Source organism: Saccopteryx leptura, chromosome 10, assembly GCF_036850995.1.
Source record: "Saccopteryx leptura isolate mSacLep1 chromosome 10, mSacLep1_pri_phased_curated, whole genome shotgun sequence".
NCBI lineage: Eukaryota > Metazoa > Chordata > Mammalia > Chiroptera > Emballonuridae > Saccopteryx > Saccopteryx leptura.
The window spans coordinates 67,910,204-67,929,379 of record NC_089512.1 but is presented as its reverse complement, the minus strand read 5'-3'; the positions used below and the strand labels follow the sequence as shown (position 1 = coordinate 67,929,379).

The window sequence follows — 19,176 nt, the reverse complement described above, 5'->3', positions numbered from 1 at the left end:
TGTTCCCACTTACATACAAATTTAACTTATGAAGAAACAAACCTACAGAACCTGTCTCGTGTGTAACCCAGGGACTGCCTGTATGTTGGTATACAGGTTTTTTTCTTTTGTTAAAGAATGAATATGTATACTTTTGTTTTTTCTTCACTTTACATATGGTAATCATCTTTCCATGTCAATAAACATTCACTTCCAACACTATTTTTCCTTAAGTGTTAATTCTGATAGGCAACACCCGATGTTTTAGATTAACAATCTGGTATCCATCCTACATTCTATGCCCTCATTCCACCCCTTTTACAATGAAGAGTGGAATATAATTACGTACCTGAAAGCCAGGGTCTTTTCTTAAAAATTCATCTCTCTTTCCCCAAGAATTGAAATCAGGGTCTCGAAGAGATATTTGCATACCTTTGCTCATAGGAGCATTATTCTTAAAAGCCAAAAAGTGGAAGTAACCAAAGTGTCCATCCATGGATGGATGGATGGATGAATGGATAAACAACATGTGGTATAAGCATACAATGGAATATTATTTAGCTTTAAAATATAGGAAATTCTGATAGTTGGTACAACATGGATTGACCTTGAGGACATTATGCTAAATAAAATTAGCAAACCACAAAAAGAAAAGCGTTGTATGACTTCACTTTATATTAGGTACACAGACTAGGCTAATTCATACAGACAGAAAGTATGATAATGGTTGACAGAGGCACTGAACTATATATATTTTTTAATTTTTTTATTTATTCATTTTAGAGAGGAGAGGGAGAGACAGAGAGAGAGAAGGGGGGGAGGAGCTGGAAGCATCAACTCCCATATGTGCCTTGACCAGGCAAGCCCAGGGTTTCGAACCAGCAACCTCAGCATTTCCAGGTCGACGCTTTATCCACTGCGCCACCACAGGTCAGGCCTGAACTATATATTTTAAAATGACTAAGATGGTAAAAATAAAACACACATTTAATTGTAATACTTGGGACTCAGTGGACAGTGGAAGCAAACTCCCACATACTGATTGTCCATCCTGCAAGTTGCTTTATCTCATTCAATCCTCACAACAAACCACTTAAAGAAAAGGGACCTTAGGTTCAGATGGCTTGAAACTAGCTCAAGGTCACCCACCAGCAGATGAGAGCTGGTCTCAAACTCACTTCTGAGTCCAGAGCCCAGGCCTTTCCCAATGGCTCCCATAGAGGATGTGGGGTAACTGTGGCTCAGTAATCAAAGGAAGACCGGACAATGTCTGTCTCCATCACAGCCCGGGCTTGGTCCATTGCCTCGTACACCGTAGGTATTTAATCTTCAGGAATGAACGGGGTTGAGCAGGGAGCCAACGGAGGGTACTCCAAAGGCACTGATGAGTGAGAGCTCATTCCTTGCCTTCTCACTCTTCAGCTATCTCCTCAAGTAACTAATATTAGACTTGGGGCCACTCCACTGATAACACCACTTAGCATGATGGAGTCCACTGCTTGCTGTCCCTCACTGCCTCCATGTAGGCCTCTCTACACAGGTGTAAGTTAAATGGTGACTGAGATAGTGGGACTATAAGTCTGGTCTTGTTGACCTGAATTGTCATGGATATGTCACACCCTAGCTCATTAGCTATAAAATGAGGGTTCGAATATATGACTCAGGACAGCCCTAACATTCTATGTTTAGACAGATGAAAAGGAGCCCATTGTAGGATTCCAAACTTAGGGCTATTCAGAAGAAGCAGGGTCAGAAGGTTTGCCCTGCCTAAGAGTTGATGAAATTAAAATCAAGGGAGTAATGAAGCTGTCAGGGAGTCCGAATGGCTTCTTAGATGGCCTATATTTTAAAGGTATCTCAGTATTGAGGAGCTTTCAGTAAATAAGTAAACCACACTTTACAAAGTGAAGTCCCCCAAAAACAGTTTGGCAAGATGCTCACATATAAGGGACAGTTAAACGTGGGAAACACTGTTCCTGGATCTTTGGGGAGTCACAGAGCACATAAGGAGATTAAAAACTAATTGAAAAAAACCTGAACTTTTAAATTTTTAATAAGGTACTTCCCATACTTATTTGTTTATGGTTCCCTATTAGTTATTATATTGTTTGCTCTTTCAGCATAACAACTCTGAATATTTGGCCAATCCATGGGTAAATATTAAACCATAATATGGCAGTATAGGTACACTACTCACAGAACTTAGGGGGTCAGGGAACGTGCAGACACTCCAGTACTTCCAGCCTTTAGTATACTGCATTTTCACCAATGAAATAAAAGTTCATTTTGCATCTCATTTGCATAATTAAACAACTTTCTTTGACTTGTTGTTTGCTTTTCTGATGTTCTTGTTTAATAAAAAAAATCCAATGCTTCTTTTTTAATCATTTCATATTCATTTTGAAATATCCCCTAATTTTTGTGAGCAGTATGTAATGCCACATAAAATTTCTTAGTCTCACTTATAATAGGATACTACTACTGCAACTTCATAAGGTGAAGATGACAGTTAATGAGTTAATGTTTGTAAAACATGTAAAACAGCCTAACACTTAGAAAGTATATACAAATCATTAAAAATAAAATACAAATGCAAAGAACTGATTTACAAAAGAACTTGTCTATATCTTTAAGAGAAAAGTCACTTCTCAACAATTTTCTTTCTTTCTTTTCCTCCTCCCTCCCTTCCTCCCTCCTTTCTTTCCTTTCCTTTGCTTTTCCCCCCTTCCTTCCCTTCCTTCCTTCCTTCCTTTAAAGCAGGGGTCCCCAAACTATGGCCCCCTGAGGCCATTTATCCAGCCCTCGCCACACTTCCGGAAGGGGCACCCCTTTCATTGGTGGTCAGTGAGAGGAGCATAGTTCCCATTGAAATACTGGTCAGTTTGTTGATTTAAATTTACTTGTTCTTTATTTTAAATATTATATTTGTTCCTGTTTTGTTTTTTTACTTTAAAATAAGATATGTGCAGTGTGCATAGGGATTTGTTCATAGTTTTTTTTATAGTCTGGCCTCCAATGGTCTGAGGGACAGTGAACTGGCCCCCTGTGTAAAAAGTTTGGGGACCCCTGCTTTAAAGTGAGAGGATGGGGGGTAGAAAGACAGACTCTCATATGCACCCTGGTTGGGATCCACCTGGCAACCCCCATGTAGGGTAGATGCTTGAACCAACTGAGCTATTTTTTAGCATCTGAGGCAGATGCTGGAATCAATGAGCTATCCTCAGTGCCTGGGGCTGATGCTCAAACCAGCGGAGGCACTGGCTTGGGAGGAGAAGGGAGTGAGAAAAGGAGAGGGAGGGGAAGAGAAGCAGATGGTCACTTCTCATGTGTACCCTGACCAGAGATTGAACCCTGGACGTCCATATGCCAGGACAATGTTCTATCCACTGAGCAGACTGGCCAGGACTAAGAATTTTTTCACAAAAGCATTTTGTTGACTCATTAACACCTTAGCCTGAAATAAGTCAGAAATGTTCAATTTCTGTCAAGATGGGTTTCTTTTTTCTGCCAGCAAGGAAGGGAATGATTCTTACAAGTTTGTGTTGAAATACAATAATGGAGACTCCTGTGCACCGGGAGCATGTGGTTTAGAGCTCTAACCCTGCCACTTTAGCTGTGTGACCTGGACATAATATTTATTGAGACAAAAACTGAGTTCCAGAGAGGTTAGTTACCCACAGTCATACCGCAAAGGCTGGGCCTGCATTTGAACCCACACAGTCAAATAGTGCTCCTGCCTTCACTACTGCCTCCTCATCCACTCAGCACAGCACTGGCCCCTGCGAGCTGCCACTGTTATTACTGTCACTGATTTTAAAGGCCCTAGAAACGGAACCACATTTTAGAGCTTTAAGTGCTCTAGAGGTGTAAGGACTAGGGAACAAGTTCTTTAACTCCTTGATTTCCCTGCCTTCATTAACTGCTCCCAGGACGGCCAGAGAAGCTCCTTCCCACGGGCAATAACTACATTGGCAGCACAGCTGTACCTCCTGGATCAGCCTATCACGCTGAAGCTGGGGGCCACATTCTGTCAGTTTGACCAGCAATGAACTGTAAATTGCAGTCACTCACTTTTTCTTATAAGCAGAAGTGCCCTGACCTAACCACATAATTACTTGCAATCTTCCACTTTTCAGGATGGTAGGAAAGAAAGAAAGAAAAAAGAAGGAAGGAAGGAAGGAAGGAAGGAAGGAAGGAAGGAAGGAAGGAAGGAAGGAAGGAAGGAAGGAAGGAAGGAAGGAGAAAGGAAAGAAAAAAGGAGAAGAGAAAAGAAAGAAAAAGAAAAAAGAAAAGAAAAAGAAAATGCTGGACTTTTACAAGCTCCCCCGTGTGTGCAGTGATAAAGCCCCCCCTGCCCAGTCAGCTTTCGGGAGTGCTCAGTGTCTGTCTGTGCTGCTACCCGAGTAGCTTGTTATCTATGCAGCTTAAGGGCTGACTTGGAAATTCAGGCTGTCAACTATTTAAAGAAAATGCAAGTCCCCACTCCACTATTTTAATTAACTTTCAGAGAGCAGGGTTTCCTACTGGTTATGATAATGTTAACTTAAAATACTCTTCAGGAAACATGGCAGGAAACAGAATAAGAACTGGAAGAGTGTCTTTTTAAAGGCATTCTAAGAAGAGGAGATGAGTGGGGCCATGAAGGCAAAATAGTACAGGGTGTGCAGAACAGAGAAGAAAGGCATAAGCAGATCTCAAGGAGTAGAATATGGAAGTGAAAATGTAGGATGCGGATTAGGCAGAGCCTTGAGTGCCAGGTGAGGGAGGTGGAGGGGGTTGTCTGTGTAATGAGAAACTGAAAGAGATTGCTGGCATCAACAGCAAAGATCAAGTTTATGTCTTAGGGAGCTAGCTGGGGTGATGTAGGGAGTGGTGTGCAATAGGACCAGACCTGATCTGGGGACTCACTGGCCATGTGACAAAGTCTCTTCAGGTCTGAAATTGTCACCTATTAATTTGCTAAATGGAGATAATAGCAGTCATAATGAGGACTGATTGAAATCAGGGATGGACGTTTTAAATAATGTCAGAGAACTAACAATATGCACACTTTCACGGCCAGGTTGTGGGAAGGAAAACCTGAGCAAGCTGGGGTTCCAATAAAAAGGACAAAAGAAGGGAGCCCACAGATGGAGAAGACACGGAAGGACCGAAGGGCAGTCCCTTAGAGATGACCGAGGGAGAGCGGTGCGGCCGTTCCAGGGCAGACAGTGGAAGAAGAGGCGCGCTGCGGGCTGGCGTGCTCGTGAGTTCACCTTTGGAAATACTGAACTCAACGTGAGAAAGAGGCAGGTGCTCACAAGGGGAGGGTAGACCAGGGCAGCCTTAAAAGCTTAGGTGTTCAATTTGCTTTCATTGAAAAAGCCACACTGCCCAGATACAGCAAAGAATTTGGGGAGATTTTTTTGGTCTATGTTTAAAGCTCAAGGTAAACTCAGTGAAGTTCTAAAAGCAGAAAGTTGCAGTCCCGGACGTGTGAAAAACAAGTAGGTGGAATTTAGAATTACCCCTGTAGTCCTTGCAAGAAAGCCAAGTTCCCTGAACGGAAGACCCCTCCCCGGGTATCTCGGCACCCTCAGAGCCTAGACTGGTGCTGACACATTTCGGGCATTCAGTAGATACTACTGGATAGAGCTATGAATTTTATATAATTTTAATTTAGCAGTATCAAAGATGAATACACTTCATTTCAGCACTTTGCCTCCTTTAAGGAATTTCCCTTTGCTTGTTCTTACCTGAGAAATATTACTTGAGAAAACAATCACAGATAATCACAATTCCAATTACACTAAGTTGTTTACCACAGACTTATTCACACTAGCAAAAATAAGAGAGACAGAGAGAAAGAGAGACTTCATATTTGAAACAACAGGAGAGTGGTAAATCACGTCCATCAACCTGATGGAATATTAAAATGGCAATTTTTGCAACTGTTCTGAGTGCTCTGTAAATTTTAATTCATTTAATCCTTATAGCAATCCTATCGGGAATATACCATTAATATAACTCCTATTTTACAGACGAGGGAACTGAGGCTGGAGAGTTTAAATAACCTGTTCTAGCATCTTTACTCTAACTACCATGCAACATTATATCAAGGCATTTTGCCCGATTTTCTTAAATTAGTTTTTTGTTTTTTTTTACAGAGAGAGAGAGTCAGAGAGGGATAGATAGGGACAGACAGTCAGGAACGGAGAGAGATGAGAAGCATCAATCATCAGTTTTTCGTTGCAACACCTTAGTTGTTCATTGATTATTCTCTCATATGTGCCTTGACCATGGGCCTTCAGCAGACTGAGTAACCCCTTGCTCGAGCCAGCAACCTTGGGTCCAAGCTGGTGAGCTTTTTGCTCAAACCAGATGAGCCTGCGCTCTAGCTGGCGACCTCGGGGTCTCGAACCTGGGTCCTCTGCATCCCAGTCCGACGCTCTATCCACTGCGCCACCACCTGGTCAGGCTATAACAAAACTTTGAAGATACAATATATTCTTTTCATTCAGAGGAGGAGACTAGATAGGTTGGGGGTGGTAGCAACCAAAACTTTGCTTCATTATAAAACCAATGACAAAAGGTTACATTTCCTATTCTTTCTCTAATCAGCAATAACTAATGCTTGTAAAACAACTTATAATTTACAAAGTTCTTTCACATCATTCATCTCCTCAAAACCACTCTGCAAAGTTGCTATTTCCTTTAAAAAATTTTTATTACTAATTTTTAGAGAGAGGAAGGGTGAGAGAGAGAGAGAGAAACATTGATTTGTTGTTCCACTTATTTATGCATTCATTGGTTGATTCCTGTATATACCCTGACCGGAGATTGAACCTGCAACTTTGACATGTCAGGGTGGTGCTGTCTAACCAACTGAGCTACCGGGCCAGAGCTGCTATTTTCATTAATCTCAATTTACAGATGAGGAAATCAAGGCCCATAAAGAACAGATGGCTCACTTCAGGTAAAATGTTGCTAGTTTCTTGATTCCCAGTCCCATGTCCCTGCTGTTCACATGACTTAGACAATTTCAAAACTGCATCCCCATTTCCTCAGCCTGTGCTCACCCAGGAACCTTGCAGGAAGAGGTGAAGGTGAGGAAAAGGGTTGGTGTGGGCTTGGCCAGCCTGACCGGCCAGCCTTGAACACTCAGGGCTAAAATGTCTGGACCAGCATCAGACTGTCCCTTCTAAGCTTTCTTCTGCACAGGCACAGCATCTTCTCTGAGGAAAGTTTGTGGATCAACCTTTCTCTCCTGTTCTTCCCCTGAGAAGTTATTATGGCTTCTGCAGACCCAAATTAGTGCCAAACGTCTCTTAAAAGTTTGCCAAGAGACAGGACAGGACGATAATGATGAGGGCAATGATACTATAATAATTAATAGTAACAGCCAAAGTGAATAGCAAGCTTGCTGCATGCCAGATATTGCACTGGGCAATGTTTACATACATTTAATCCCACAACTGTCCTCTGGGGGCAGGTGCCATTTTCCTGGTGAGGAAATGAGGCTCAGAGTACGTCCATCACACGCCGGACTGGGAGGCAATGGGGGAGGAAGGATTAGCCACCACAGACTGCAGTGTGAGCTTTGGCCCTGGAGCTGTCATTTGTAAATCAGCTCAGACTCAGTCACCCTCCATGATGGCATTCCTTACATAGCTGATCTTCCAGGGACTAGGGCTCTCCAGGAGACAACAGGGAGGACACTGGGGTTCTTCCAGGGACTAGGGCTCTCCAGGAGAGACAACAGGGAGGACACTGGGGTTCTTCCAGGGACTAGGGCTCTCCAGGAGACAACAGGGAGGACACTGGGGTTCTTCCAGGGACTAGGGCTCTCCAGGAGACAACAGGGAGGACACTGGGGTTCTTCCAGGGACTAGGGCTCTCCAGGAGAGACAACAGGGAGGACACTGGGGTTCTTGATCTGAATGACCCAGAGACTAATTTATCCTCATTTTATCTCCTGACATTTTCTTTTCATTAAGAAAATGGTATTTATTGATTTTTGTGATTCCTTCAAACATATTTCCTAACCTGAAACAGTTAAGAAAAATAATATGGCACAAACTGAGCTAACAGGGAGTGTGGTGAGTGGATCGTGCATGTTAAGTGGACTCCTCATTCTACGAAACCGAATGGGCAGAGAGGGGAGTGCTCGAAGTGCAGTGTTGCTCTGGACCGGGAGTTCTCACACTGGGAAAGTATGGTGAAGGAGCACACTATTCAAAGACTTGGCTGGGAATGAGTACTAGCTGCTCTGAAAATAATCTACAGCTATAGTTTACAGGCATTGAACAATCACGTGGCGGAGGCAAGGTTTTCCACAGGTCGTTGGCCTGTGAACTGTTTCTAACAAGAGGCTTTGCCACCTTCAACTGTTTCTGCTTCTCCAACAACTATCCCATTAAAAGGACAGAATGGAGCAGGGTGAGGCTACATTCAAATATAAACACTCCTTGATGATGTGACCAGTTACACAGTTAGAACCAGTAGAGTCTCAGCGGCAACAACACAACTGTTAGGTCAAGTGTATGAAGGGTGAGGCCGCATTAGGGCAGCTGAAGCAAGAAAGTTCCTACGAATCCCTTAATTAAGCAGCTGATAGATTACATCTTTCTTTTTTTGTGTGTGTTTATGGCATAACTCTTCAAAAACAGGATTGTTGTAAGTTTTAAAAAAATCAGCACAGGCTATCAATGCTTTTTATAGATTTCTTCATTGTGTTAACAAATGACAGAAAATAAAACTTTGAGGGCTTCTGATTACAATTCACTGTCACTCTGCATTCAAAAATTGTAAGAAAGCTTCATTGCTGGATTTATTCACAAAAAGAATAGGTAACTATTGGAAGAGGGCAGCAATCTCAGTTTCATGCCTTGGGGTCCACTTTCTTTTTCTTTCGATTTTGCATCCATTGTTGTTTAAACTAGCATAAAAAGACTCAGCTCACATTATTATTTTGCATAGTAATATCAGAAAAGAAACCATTTACCTGGTGTAATCTCCTTTGGCTTCCTGGAATAATAAAAAAGAAAAAGACAGATGATCAATCTGTATTGATGTTGATTAAGTTAAATGAATTTTACTCTTGATCCTTTGCCCCTCTTCAAGTCCCTGAGTTTTGTTTTGTTGTTTTGTTTTGAAGAAGGTACAGGGGGAACACTTTCCCTAAGACCCCGGGGAAGAATGTGGCATGGATAGAAAACGTTAGTAGCCAAATACATCTTTAAAAGCAGAGATGATCATTTCTCCTTTTATGTTTCTAAAACCACATGATAAATGCTTGTCTGTTGACACAGCACATTTTTTAATCTGGGTGCAGACCTTTTAAACCACAACACAGGTAAATCAACACATGCTATTTGTTTACTCTTTTTAAACCATCATGGAGCATACATGGCTTTTTAGCTACCAGTGCCTTTAACAATTAAAGGTCTCTTAAACTCAACTGCAAGAAAATGTATACAAAATTACTAGATTTAAATGAAAATTAGAGTCATTGTAACAATTGCTGCTTCCTGAATTCAAGTAATTCAGTTCTTCAGAGCCTTTCATTTGCCTTTTAGATAATACAGTCTCACACTGCAGTTCATGCAAACTATATAAACAGAAAACAGTGGCTCACAATTTTCATCGGCAAACTACCACCTAGATTAAAAATCCATCAGCCACTGGCCCGCGCAGAAGTTTCAGAGTTTCAGGCAGTTCACAAAAACCAGCAAATAAAAAGGAGCAGTTGGTCAGCTCTTACCTGTAAAACCAGCGCTGCTAACTTGAAGACGGTTTCACTGTCTACTTCGATTTGCCCCTGTTGGTGGGAAAGGAAAGCATCCGTGAACTCAGGCGGCTGTAGGTTCTGGCAAATGGCTGTGGAGTCGGGGAAGCTGTCACAGCTTGGCACCTCAGTTTGCAATCAAATGCAGATCATACCATTGCTGAGAAAAGGGAAGGGGTGTACAGAGACGCCTCCAGGGTTAGAGGAAGCCACAGTGTGTGTGTGTGTGTGTGTGTGTGTGTGTGTGTGTGTGTGTGTGTGTGTGTGTTAGTTAATTAGCTGTAGGAATTTGTTTAGAGAGCACTTCTAGAAAGAACATGAATGACTTTGAGGCTGAAAATGCAGACAAATTTCTGAATGAATAATTTTTGCCTCTACAAGTTCATTTTTAAACTAAAGATTTTCTTAGATTAGTTCAGTTTTGCTGAGAATTTTTTCCTCTGTGTCATACCATGCTTTAGTATAAAACAAATATTATTAAAAATATAAATTCACTTCTGTGACAATACATTACTGAGTAACTATTTGTACCATTATAGATAAAATGTAAAGCCTTAAAAAGCAGTTATAGCAAAAGCTTCAAAGACTAAAATCCTGTTGCTTTATGTTGAAGTTTGATGAGCTCTAATTTATCATTTTTCCATTATTTTATTTTTTCACCTTTCAAGATCTGAAATTAAAATAGGAATCTGGGCCTTGGTTAACAGAAATGCTATTTCAATAGGCTGGTTGGATGCATAAGCGTGTGTATGTGGGGGGAGTGCCGCTTTTATCAATAATACTCAAATGTACCTCATTTATTTTGTTAAATATGGTGATATATGCAAATACTATCACTGCATTATGTGATATATTGTAACAATTTTTGGTTTAGAAGAATCTACATTAAAAAAAATTCGTGATATTCTAGTTTGTAAGCATAAACACACGTAAAAACAGCTCCATGTCAGCCCTGGCCAGGTGGTTCAGTGGATAAAGCATTAATTAACCTGGCACGCCAGAGGTCACAGGTTCGATCCCTGGTCACACAGTCAGGGTACAGTGCACAACTAAGTGGAACAGTGAGTTGATGCTGATCTCTCTGTCTCTTAAATCAATGAAAACAACACCAAAAATCCACTGCACCCACCCCTTACTCCACTTGCTCAGCTCATTTATAAATTAGTACTTGTACTCTTCTCTCTGTGGATCCATGAATCCAGGCTGGGGGTGTTCCAGTCACAGGGAGGGCACTGATGGGGAGTGAATAAGTAGTTCAGAGTAAATGCACACTCAGTGGGTTTACAAGAACAGTTAGCTCAGTGAGGATTAGGTTTCTGAGTATTTTTATGGGGTTCTCAAAAACTAAAGCCATAAATTGAAATAAACATATACCCAGGATGTTATAATGTCAGCAAAGATAACTATCCATGTTTCTCTTACATTACAAAATGAACACAAGTTATCTCTGTTCACTGACATCTAAGTGTCTGTCTGAAACCCAAGGCAGCGGGTCTACTTCAAAGAGCTTTCTTCACAAACTGAGAGGCCCAGAGCCTGGGAATTCCAGGCTCGCCTCAAGTCTCTAGAAACAGATTATACAATCAAAGAGAGCCAGGCTGATGGCAGGAATCAATGCCCTTTGGCTTTCAGGCAAGAGACAGTAGTTTCCTAATCTGGTGAAAGATGATGGAACAGTTAACCCAACAGGTGAGGTGGGTGTTGATCAAGGTGAAATTCCTTGCTTTCAAAGTAAAAAAAAAAGTCATAGAGCAAGGAGGAGAATTCTAAAACATCTTTGAATTTGAAATTATTCTTGAAACTCAAAGTTGAAATCAAATTTGTCTTAAAATATTAGACAAGAGAAAAAGTGGATTATTTTGGATATTAAAAAATTTAAGCTGAATAAAATGTATTGAAAATATTTCCTAACTCCTCTGAAATCCCATGACCCCCTTTGCCTCATTAGAAACTTTGGGGAGCTGTCTAAACAATATTTTAGACACCAACTTTTCAATTTAGTAAATGGAAGCTCAGCAGATAAAAAGACCTCAAACAGATACTTTTCAGGATGCTGCCAAATAATTCTCTACCCTAGAAGAGTCATTAAATATTAAAAATGCTGAAATGTGGGGCTGGAGCATGACAGTACCAGGCTCAAACACTCCAGAGAGTGGAAGGCAATCATGCAGCTCACCTGTGCACTTTCTCACCTACGCAAGCGGCCCCAACACAACCTGGTGGAGGAGGCTGGTGCTGGGGCAGTGGGTGGCCCTATCCACATGCAGGGAGAGAGCGCATAACTGGGCAGAGCCCCGCAGTCTTTCATACGCCTCCGCCTCCGCCCCGCCTTCCAGTCAAGCACTGTTTAGAAATCCAAGGCAACATTTTTTGAGTTCTAATACTGAACTAATGTCGAGGTTAATTGATTTTTGTGTGGAAGTCACCAAACCATGGGTCAGCCAGGAACGATACTGTTTGCCTGGTTCTCAGCAATTTCACGTAGTGAAATTTAATTAAGACTTATACTGAACTCTAGAATTTCATGTCTGAAGTGTACAAGTTCTTTATAAACTGCAGTCTGCCCAGAACATTTCTTTTACCTACAACCATGGAAACAGAAGTAACCTTATAGGCACTAGGCAAGCTAACACTTGAGAAACGAACCTCCCCAAAGAGAGAGGTAACAGGATCCTTCAGTAGGTTTGCGTGGCTGTCAAGGATAAACAGAGAGGCGGAGAAGTCAGTTAGATGACGTGGCTGGATGCACAGGGGTAATATGAAACAGTATCAGGTCCTGGTGCTGCGCCCTCATGGCTAATTTAACTAGATTATGGATTCAATCATTGGATCACTGGGTTCAGGCTCCAAAATGAATACCTTAGTTTTGTCCTTGGCTTGTTGGATCAGTTGATCAAAACATCATGATAATGAGGTGAACTCTAGGTTTTTGCTTCTCAAGTAGGGAAACAGAATAAAAGAAAGTTTAGATTTTAAGAGTGAATTTAGTGAAATTATGATTGCTGTTATTTTACAGATTATGGCATTCCACAGGGACATGATCCTCAGCACACTACCAAATCCCACAGCAGATGTTTACTGTGGGCTCCCTGCCCAGTGCTTTCCTGACTCTGCCATGCACCAGTTGACTTCAGTGCAAATGTCTCACCAGGAATCTTTCAAAGATACGCTTTGGTAACAACTGGAGTCAGGTAAATTTGAACAACGACTCCAAATGCCATCTTCACTCTTGGTGGGACAGTGTGTCATCATCAAACACACATTCATAGTAGAATGGGAAAACTATTTCTTTTTTTTTTTTCTTTTTTCTGTATTTTTCTGAAGCCGGAAACGGGGAGAGACAGACAGACTCCCACATGCGCCCGACCGGGATCCACCCGGCACGCCCACCAGGGGGCGATGCTCTGCCCCTCCGGGGCGTCGCTCTGTTGCGACCAGAGCCACTCTAGCGCCTGGGGCAGAGGCCGAGGAGCCATCCCCAGCGCCCGGGCCATCTCTGCTCCAGTGGAGCCTCGGCTGCGGGAGGGGAAGAGACAGAGAGGAAGGAAAGGGGGAGGGGTGGAGAAGCAGATGGGCGCTTCTCCTGTGTGCTGGCTGGAAATCGAACCCGGGACTTGTGCACGCCAGGCAGACGCTCTACCACTGAGCCAACCGGCCAGGGCCGGGAAAACTATTTCTGAACACTCATTCTGTTTTTTCTGTATCAATGTTCTTCATGGAAACTTATTCTGTACTACAGCAATGGGCATTAATAACTTGGTTACAAATATTTAGGATTTAGAACTACTTGACAAACTGTTGTGAGACCTTAGTTTGCATCCAAGTCTATTGTTAACTACCGATTTTAAGGTTAAGGCTACAAAAAAGAATTAACTTATAGAACACCAACAAATAAATGTAGACGAAATGAAAGAGATAAGACAGTTACCACTTGCAACAATCATAGTGCTAACTGATTCAGACAAGAACCTCAATAGATACAAACTACTGGTTCAAAGTTAGATGAGAAAGAGTTATCCACTGTTCTGGAAATTCAAGGATATTTACATAATCTCAAAGGATCTTGGTTCAGGGAAAATTAATTACAAAGAGGAAAATGGTAACTTCATGGTGAATTTGAAACCTGACAGATACTGTCTTAACCAGGGAATGAAGTATCACCAATAATTGGGTAGACCAGCATCCCGTGCCTTCTGATGGTATGCACGGAGGACACAAGCTCTCTTACATGCAGTGCTGCACTGTAGATGTAAATGTGTCACAAACAGAAATGTGGGGGTGGGAGAAGGCCTGGGAGGAGAGCCCTAGTTTGAAGCATTTGCGGATTTCCATGGTGTAAATACCCCTACCTTGATGATTTCAAGCTACCAGTATGACATCACAGAACATGGTGTTGGGAAGAGATGTGAGAATCAGCTCTCATGCTGGTACTAGCTGGCTCCAGCATAACACTGGGTAGTATCTGGGCCCAAAATATATTACTAAGATCTAATCATGAGTAGCCATGAGATGAACCAAAACTGAGGGGTACTCTATAAAACATCTCTCCCTACTCTTTAAAAATATCCATGAGAGGAATGCCAAAAAAGGCTGAAAACTGTTCCAAAGCAAAGGAAACTAAAGAGCCATAACAAGTAAATGCAGTGTGTGATCTCGGATCAAGAGGAAAAGTTGTTATAAAGGACATTATTGTACAGCTGGATTATATATTAAGCAATAGTATAGATTCCATGTTAACTGTTCTGAATATGATCATTGTTATTTGGTATTTATGTAAGGGATGTTCATGATTCTGACATATTTAGTGAAATATTTCGGGATTAAACAGTGCAACATTCTCAAGTGGTTCATGGAAAGAAATTCTCATTTATTGGGAGGAGAAAGAGAAAAAGAGCAAATGTAGCAAAATGTTAACACACTGGTAGATTTATTTGATAGACATATTAGCATTGTTGTACTATTCTTGCAAATCTTCTGTGAGTTTGAAATTATTTAAAAATAAAACAGTTTGTTTTAAAAAGTCATATTTTTCTAGATTGCGGGATATCTTTATTTCTTGACTACCTAGTACCCCTCCTTTGTTCTGAGCAAAATATCCCATTCTTTTGGAGAACTAATCCTTTATCTACTGTCTCTAGTGAAAGAAAGCTCAATCATTCTTCTGTGGGCAAGTAATGGAAACTGGTCCAGAGACCTTCCCAAACTAGAACTAGGGAAGAGCCTCACTGGTGATATAGCTCAGTGTATTGAGTGTGGGCCTGGGATGCTGAGGTCCCCAGTTTGAAACCCAGAGGTTGCCAGCTACAGTGTGAGCTTGTCAGCATGGGTATGGGCACATCAGATTGAGTGCAGGGTCACTGACTTGAGTATGGGATCATCAGCGTGGTCCCAAGGCAACCGGCTTGAAGCCCAAAGGTTGCTGGCTTGAACAAGGGCTCACTGGCTCAGCTGACACCCCCAGTCAAGGCACGTATGAGAAGCAATCAGTAAACAACTAAAGTGAAGCAAGTACAAATTGATGCTTCTCATCTCTCCTCTCTCTCTCTCACTCAAAAATAAATAAATTAAAAAGTAAACAAACAAACAAATAAATAAAATAAATAAATGAACTAGGAAAGAAAACTCTTTCTCTCTCTCTCTCTTTCTGGGAACAAAGGTGGGGAAGATGTTAAGCAAAGAGAATCAATGCCCACAGATGGAGAGAAAGGGGCTTTTTGACATTGGTAGTCAATTGTATTCACTGCTAAGCTGGACCAGTCTTCAGAATGTGGTTAAAATTCAAAAGTTGGCAAGAATGATGCCTTAGATCAGTGTTTTTCACTGGCACAAAATTTCTGGTGGACCAGAACCGGTCTGCACGGACCGGTGGTTAAAAGCCAAAGCCTTGGAAGTCACTTAGGTGCTCTCACTTTGATCTAACACCACACTGACAATGCAAAGGGCAGATGTGAAAGGACACAATGAGTCAGTGGATGCAGCTCCCTGGAGCCTGATTCCTTCTGTGGACACATCTGCATGGAGGAGGAATCTGCCATGCCAGAGAAACCCAGATGTATGAGCTGACTAGCTTTCAGACAGTGTTGCTGGTAGAGGGGACAAGTCAACACTTAATATCTACCAACTGTCTAACAAAGAAGTTCTCACTAAGCCAAGGAAACAGACTTCCCTGTGCTAGTTCCTATTTTCTAGGGTTTATTATGCTCCTTGAAGCCCAGGCCATAACTACCACATCTGTAATTCCCTCCTCCCCGTGTGCAAATGAACCAGTACTTTCTTCTTTTTGTCCAAGTTAGTTGTAAGAGGTAATGTTTATGGAGGATGGGTTCAATAATATATTGCTCATTCATTTTTCTAAGTCTATGTTTCGCAACCTTAACACAACTGACATTCTGAGTTAGATTATTCTTTATCGTGGGCCCTCCTGTGCATGGCAGTGGGGTAAGCTGTGTCCCAGGTCTCTACTCACTAGATTCCAGTGACACCTCCCCGAGTGGTGATGGCCAAAAATGGCTCCAGGCATTTCCAAATAGCCCCTGGAGGTCAAAACGCATCCAGTCGATTCCCTAAGTTTTACTCTTAGATAAGCTAGAATCATCAGAAACCTACAAAATTGAACTGCAAGATTTGTTCCAGGCAAAATCACATTTTTGGAACCATGTTTTGGCATTACTCTACTGATTTTGTTGAGAATCATATAAGAAACAACTCTCAGAAACTCATTACTTTAATAACTTTAGGTGTGTTGACCACATAATTTATTCCATCATCTAATGCAGGGCTAGTCAACCTTTTTATACCTACCGCCCACTGTTGTATCTCTGTTAGTAGTAGAATTTTCTAACCGCCCACTGGTTCCACAGTAATGGTGATTTATAAAGTAGGGAAGTAACTTTATTTTATAAAATTTATAAAGCAGAGTTATAGCAAGTTAAAGCATATAATAATAATTACTTACCAAGTACTTTATGTCAGATTTTCACTAAGTTTGGCAGAATAAATCTTTATAAAACAACTTACTATAGTTAAATCTATCTTTTTATTTATACTTTGATTGCTCCGCTACTGCCCACCATGAAAGCTGGAATCCCCACTAGTGGGCGGTAGGGACCAGGTTGACAACCACGGAATTCTAATGTCTCTTTATGTGGACCCTGGGCGACATTTCTGATTCTTTGGACCAGTGGTGACTGTGTTCTTTCAAGAAGCTGCTTTCTTGGGACCTTCATTAGCACTGTGAGTATGTCAGTTATCATAATTCTTTGTTTTGGCTCTCATCGTAACTTGAATTTCACATTTATGGGCTCAGTGCTTTATATTAACCATGCTGGATGTTTAATACTAACCTTAACCTTGATGATATCTAATCACTTCTACCTTTATTTTCTTACTTACAGATAACTCTGATTTCAGTACTTACTATGTTTTAGTGTATTTTTTCTTCTTTAATGAGGTACATACAATAAAATGCACAAATCTTAGTGTATAGCTTGATAAATTTTGATATGTGCATACATTCATGTAACCATCATCAGGTAAAGATATCAAACATTCTCTAATTTTTCACCTGAGGGAAATGTATTTTTATAAACCACATCAAATCAATAAAATTATTTTTGCTAATCAGAAAAGTATAAAACAATACTGCAAAATTGTTTGAATCTGCAATTCTTTAATTCCTAACCAAGCTGAGTATTTTCCTTGCAATTGCATGTTATTTGCTATTTCACATGTATGAAAAAACCTTTGTTCACTTCCTGTTTGAGGACTTAGACTCAATGTGAGCTACAAATATTAACCCTTTTTTTGTCTAGTGGGAACGAACTGTGTCCTTCAGACTGTTCTTTTCCTGGCCTCCTGCTGGCCTGTGAAGTCTGGCTGGCCTAGGGCTATTTCTGCCCCTGGGAGAATCTGTGGGGACCCCAGCACATTCTTTTTTCTGAAACTCAGTTCCTCGTATGCAAAATGGGGAATGGTAATGTTGAGTTTACTGAGTTGTTTGGGCATTAAAGGAAGTGCAAATATAAAGAATTTATCACAGAGTCTGGCACTCAGAGGTGCTCGATGCTACTCTTTCCACGCTAACGTTCACCATGTTCTTCTTACCTCCTTACGTGTCTTTAGATCTATGGTTATCGACTTTGCTCTGGAACACATGAATTTCTGCGTTGTTCTGTAACATTTAATCACTGTTCCATTAGGGTATATCTCAATACTTGACAGGATAAATACTTTAATTGTATATAACCTCTGATAGCCTCTTTCACTTATTTTTAAAAGGAATTTTAAAATAATCTTGTAAAGTTTCTAAAAAGCTATAATAATTTGTCTTCCTCTGGGATCATAGTATATTTCTATTGCAATTGCTTTATAGTGATTAAAAAGTTTTATGCTATACCACAAAGATCATCATCCAGTGTTAAATTATCTGGTTATCATATGTAGGATTATTACTTCTAGTATATTTAACTTACATTCAATTTCTTCACCAAAGTCAATAATGCCAATAAGTTTTAGATAATTTATTTCCACTGTGTAGTCATATGGTGGAATTGTCTATTCCCCAATAATATTTTGGTGCAGTTCTCTGCAATGTAAGGTGGTGTAGCTAATTGCATTGTACAAAGCAGACATTTTACTTAGCACATCAAAACTGGTTCCTCTCACACCCAGGTAGTGGATTGTAAGTTAGTTCTAGTAGATCCTTTTGGCAGGATCTACTAAAGCTTAACACACATATACACTGCAGCCCAGCCAGTCTGCTCTTAGGTATATACCTAACACAATGTTTACAGAAGTCCACTAAACAATGGGCACTGTGGCAGTGCTAGCTGTAACAACCAAATACTACAAGCTACCCAAACATCCATTGATGAATAAATGAGCAGCAGTGCATTCATACTATGAACCATGTTACTCAGCAATGAAAATAAACAAGCTGGCCACAACTACATGAATCTCAGAAACATAATTTGAACAAAAGAAACCAGATATTAAATAGCATATACTATATGACTGCAGTCATATAAAATACAAATTCAGCTGAAACTAATAAATGCTGTTAAAAGGCATGGTGCTGGGGCTGGGGGGTGATAAAGACTGGAAGAGAATGCATGAGGGGCTTCTCAGGTGCTGGTAATGTTCTGCTTTATTGATATTGATGCTAGTTACATAATGTGCTCAGTTTTCAATGCTCGCAGAGCTGCACTCTTCCACTACTTGCACTTTTCTGTATGTATATCCCACTTGGGTAGATAGTTAAGAAACAGACAGAGCTCCTGATCTTCCCTGTAGCCCTATCATCTTGCTTAATGGCAATTCCATCCCTAGTGGCGTAGGTCCAAGACCTCCACCGTACGGAGCTGGGCAGTGAGCAACCTGGGTAATTGTATTTGGTGACTTTATTTGTACCTTTCAGTACATTATACACATTA

General features: G+C 41.0%; 1 protein-coding gene across 4 annotated transcripts in view; it reads right to left on the bottom strand.

Annotated features, from left to right (window-relative positions):
- FRMD4B (FERM domain containing 4B) overlaps positions 1-19,176 on the bottom strand; it is a 328,332-nt gene that overhangs the window by 59,519 nt on the left and 249,637 nt on the right. For all 4 annotated transcript variants that reach the window (XM_066350510.1, XM_066350507.1, XM_066350508.1 and 1 more), the window contains 2 exons: positions 9,722-9,778; positions 8,963-8,985 (listed from right to left, as the gene is read on the bottom strand). In XM_066350510.1, the coding sequence (XP_066206607.1) occupies positions 8,963-8,985; positions 9,722-9,778 (80 nt within the window). The remainder of the gene's footprint in view (positions 1-8,962; positions 8,986-9,721; positions 9,779-19,176) is intronic.